This window comes from Triticum aestivum, chromosome 2D (assembly GCF_018294505.1).
Source record: "Triticum aestivum cultivar Chinese Spring chromosome 2D, IWGSC CS RefSeq v2.1, whole genome shotgun sequence".
Taxonomy (NCBI): Eukaryota; Viridiplantae; Streptophyta; class Magnoliopsida; order Poales; family Poaceae; genus Triticum; species Triticum aestivum.
The window spans coordinates 572234723-572239341 of NC_057799.1; the positions used below are offsets into that span (position 1 = coordinate 572234723).

The following is a 4619-nucleotide window of genomic DNA, read 5'->3' on the forward strand; positions in this document are numbered from 1 at the left end:
TGCGTCGGGGATCTTGGGCATGCTGTGTTCCCCGCGGGCAGTGACCTCAAAGTCTGCGACATCGGCGGTTGGGGGGCGCACCCCTCCTCGTCATTCTCCATCGCAAGCCCTCCACTCTTGTGCGGTGCAGACCAACAGCCATACGCATGCACTCCTTTTGTCCAGGTGGTGTCCATGGGATCCACGTGGCTGTACACGTGCACGTCCGACAAATTGTTATGTCACTGCTAGAAGGAGGGCGCGAGAGGGCCGGCCGGGGGCCTTTTGCCCACGGCCGGGCAAGAGGGAAGGGATTTCCTTCTTAATTCTTGCTTGATTAGATTGATACATCTCCTCTCTTTATATAGAGAGGTTTACTTGACTGCCAATCAAGGCTTACTTGACCCCTAAGCAAGCGACCCTTATCTCTAATTAACCCTAAGACTAACGGGCTATACCGCCAGCCCAGGCCATTAGGCCCATTACATACTCTAACAGCTACATTGAACGGAGTATCAACCGTTGTTCAAGATGGTTTTTATGTGATTAGAGCGGTGCCAGAGAGGTTTTTACCCAACACTTACGTGTGACAGCATGATCTCCAGATCGGTCAACCACCTCTTTCTACATAGACAGTGTGTCATCTTATATGACTTTACTGTTGTTGATATGTCAGCTTTTATCTTTTCTTTTTTCAGATTGTTGGTTTTTGGCCGTGTGCATCTTATCTATGCAGAGGTCGGATGTTGCTCATCACGTTTTGTATATGCTATATTTTGAGTTAATAAATGCCTCATTTACGGTGAAAAAACCACCTCATGGCTTGCTGGATCTGCTCCACCAACGGGTTGTTCTTGCGCGCCAGATTAACCTCAGTCTGAATATCAATTGTCACGATCTAGCTAGGCAAGGTAGAAAGGGGAGATTGGAGAGGGAACAAGGGGGGTTTGGGGACGAAGACATATACTCTGAACTGATAAAGGGAAATGGTTCAGTTACAAGTCTATAGTCAATCCCCCCAAACCCCCACCCAGCGTTTTAGTTACAAGGCCACATAGAGCACGCAGTGATCAACCAGGAGATACCTGACAGGCTGACACCAAGCTATAACTATATACTGGAATCTCTGAGCTTGACATTAAAGGCGATTCAATCTGGCTTCGCAACAATTGGTACTGAAAATTACAAACCTATACCTGAAAATAAAGGCCACCGATTGAAATATATCCAGCTAGAGCCTAGGGATCAAACATGTTTGCTGCAACACTGAGACAAATACACAAGTCGATTATTCCTGCATGGGGTCATGTAATTTTTCTTTCACCAGAAATGCAAACAGAACGACACAAAAACGAATGCAACGAGAGCTGGAAACAGAAGGATGTATGGAAAACTTTCTTCCATTGGACCCAATGTACACCAGGTCAAATAAGAATTGCATACATATCAAATGCGACCACAGTGCACTAGATATAAGTTGAATATAGGAAATTGCCAAATGTTGACCTACATGTAGCAAACCGAGCTTATGGATGGAATCGGAAAAGAAAAATGTTATATTACGAAGGGTACAAATACCCAATCTAGGATTTGACCTTGTCACTGATGGGGCGCTTGATTTGCCAGGTGACACTCTTATCACCCTTCAATGGGTTCCTTTTCATGGCTACTGAGCAATGGTCAACCCTTCTACCATTTGCATTCATCTCCACTTGCGCCTTCCTCCGCCTCATGCGGTTCTCCTGTCTCAGACTCCTTAAAGCCTGTGCCTTCTTCTCAATCTCCAGTGCTTCTGAGAAGTTCCAGACCCTGACAGAGCCATCCTCGCCTCCACATATGATTCTATCTGCACCGATGCCGACGGAGAAAAGATAGCATCCAAAGCCATGAAGCATTCGCTGTGGAGGCTCTACGGTGCTTGGATCAAAGGGCTTGACCCTGAATCGGCGCTTTGATGAGTTTAGGGGGGTCAGGATCTTCCTCAAATCAATTAGTGCAATCCTGCCATCACTAGAGGCAGAAACAAGCCATGGGTACTCAAAAGCAAGAGAATGAACAGGGCCAGAATGCGGCAACCAAGTGGCAGCTGGTTTAATATTCTCATCATCAGATATCTCAGAAACATCGAACAAGCGAATGGCCCCATCCTCTCCTCCAGTAAACAGCACACCTGCCAGGTGTGTTCGAGCTACAGAATATGCATTACCAACATGGGCATTGGAAATTATAGTTGTTAACTCGCCACTTCCGATATCCCACACATATGCGTCTCTACCAGCTGTACTGGCAACAGTATTTCCATGAGGAGCCAGGGCCAAAACCCAGTCAGCATGCATGAACTTTTGCACACACTTCATCTCGGCTCTGTCCCAAACACGAACAGTCATATCCCAAGAACCACTGTAAATCCTTGTTGAATCCAAGGAAAGACAAGTCACAGGCCCTTCATGCCCCCATAGGCGAAATTCAGAATTCTGGTTAGTACCATTACCAGAAATGTGGAAAAGGTGTGAGGCCCCCTCAATAGCCCTCCAACACTGAATGAAGGCTTTGGATCCTCCAGTTACCAAAAGCCTACTGTCAGCTGCAATTGCCCGGATAGTGCAACCAAATGGGCGGGACTCATCAATTAGTAGCCCTTCCTCCATATTCCACATCCGAACCACAGAATCATGGCCACCAGTGAATATCAGATTTGCTGATGCCAGAAGGTACACAGTGCGTACATCCTCATTGTGACCACGGAGAACATCCACACTAAATCTTCCCATGAATGATCTACTTTGAAACTCCCGATCCACAAACAATGCTTTCCATGACCTCCCATCTGGAGTTCCACCTGGAACTAGGGGTCCGATAGGAGCATTTGGAAGTCCCCACCTCTCACAGTAGAATTTCTTCCATCCCTGATGATCTGTGGCTAGGGTCTGCAGAACTGTGGAGACACAAGATACAACCCCAAGCCCCTTTGGATCAAGGCGCGCAAGGACTTCACAGACCAATGCAGACGGCAGATCAGTGAAGCACATAATGCTACACTCTGAGGCGGTTGCATCATTTCCTGTTTCTGCATCTTCCTTGGGGTCATTAACCCTTGGAAGTGATCCATGACTTGACTCCGGGTTGTTCAATTTGTTGAGGCTATTCCACTTTTTAGCCTTTCCACAATGAGTTAAGGTGTTTGCCTGGATGAGTGTGCCCTCGTTGCAAATGCTATAACAATGCTTGGCTGAAGACTCTCCTGCCTTATTGCAATCAAAGTCCATAAAATTCTGAAATCCTATCTTGTGATGAACTTCCCTAGCCTTCCCCCAAACCCAGGCAAATACAAACACAAATCCCTGCAATGCAATAATCAAACACTTCAGCTCAAAATTCATTAAGAAAAACTGATAAGTTCAGACAAGCATCATCAGGAAAAATAAACCCTTGGTCATCTAGTCACCGAGAGGAATACAAAATCTAGTTGTTCACCGCACCGCGTGTTAAAAGGAAATGTACATAACAACTACTCCCTCTGTAAAGACATATAAGAGCGTTAGTGATCTAAAAGCTCTTATATTTCTTTACAGAGGGAGTACAATCCACTTATTTATGAATAATATTCAAAATCAGGAACCTAAATCTGCGAAGCAAACCGAGTAAACACAGCTACAAACTTGTAATCAGATTCTCTGTTGAAGGTAAAAACATGGAATAAGATTGAAAGGACTAATCACAGGGGTGACCAAACTCTAGTTTCGAACCAAAATTGCAATCCTCAGCCTGCACAAAAAGAGGCGACTTTTTCCTGCACAAAGCATCCGTGATAAAGCTGTAAATTCGCTTCAATTGAAGCAAAGTAACACCCCGCACTACACAAAGCGATAAGCTCCGATAACCCGCATCTGAGATTGGGGCGACCAGACCCACCAACAATTGCTCCAATTAAGCACACGAAACCGGGAAACCAAGCATCGAATCGGAACATGAGCAACACATCCGACGATTCCAGGCCAATACATCCTAATTCGAAACCCTAATTCGAAACCAAATCCGCAGCCGCGCAGACGAGGGAAACCTAGACAAATTACTAGTGGTTCCTATCGAGCGGGATGCATGCGAGCGAACGGAAAATTCATGGTAAAATTAGCTGACGGAATTAGAAGAGCGAGAATCACCTCGAGCTGTGCCTCCGATCTCGATTTCTGCAGACTTTCTCCTCTTCTCTCTCTCTTTTTTTCCCCTTTGGGAAGGAAAACTGCGGCCGCAGGGAGCCAAAGAGGCGGACGCTTCGTCTGCACCGCCCGTGCTCGAACGGGAACGGACGGCCGAGATCCTGTCCTTGCTCCCGATCCGGACCGTCGGTGCACGTGATGGCAAAAGGACTCGTGCTGTGGCTTTTCCCTGGGCCAAACTCTTCCGTACCGCCCGAGCGATTCCGCCCAAGAAACTTTTGTGACCCAGAAACTCTTCCGTACAAACTAGCGAGCGACAGATCGGCTGGCCCATTTAGCAGTTGTGAATCTGATTTTAAGAACTTTTGCAGTTTTATTACTGTCCGGTTTTTTTGGGTTTTGGCAACCTTCTAGAGGGTTTTGGGTTCGGTTTTCTGTTTTTTTCTTATTTTTTCTACTTTTTCAAAAAATGCAAAGATTTTT

At 46.2% G+C, this 4619-nt stretch overlaps 1 protein-coding gene across 1 annotated transcript; it reads right to left on the reverse strand.

Moving 5' to 3' along the window:
* Positions 1-1363: 1363 nt before the first annotated feature.
* On the reverse strand, positions 1364-4310 carry LOC123054592 (F-box/WD-40 repeat-containing protein At5g21040). Its single transcript, XM_044478392.1, has 2 exons — positions 4140-4310; positions 1364-3320 (listed from the first exon to the last, which is right to left on the reverse strand). The coding sequence occupies exon 2, from the start codon at positions 3243-3245 to the stop codon at positions 1563-1565; it is 1683 nt and encodes a 560-aa protein (XP_044334327.1). The 5' UTR covers positions 3246-3320; positions 4140-4310; the 3' UTR covers positions 1364-1562.
* Positions 4311-4619: the final 309 nt, after the last annotated feature.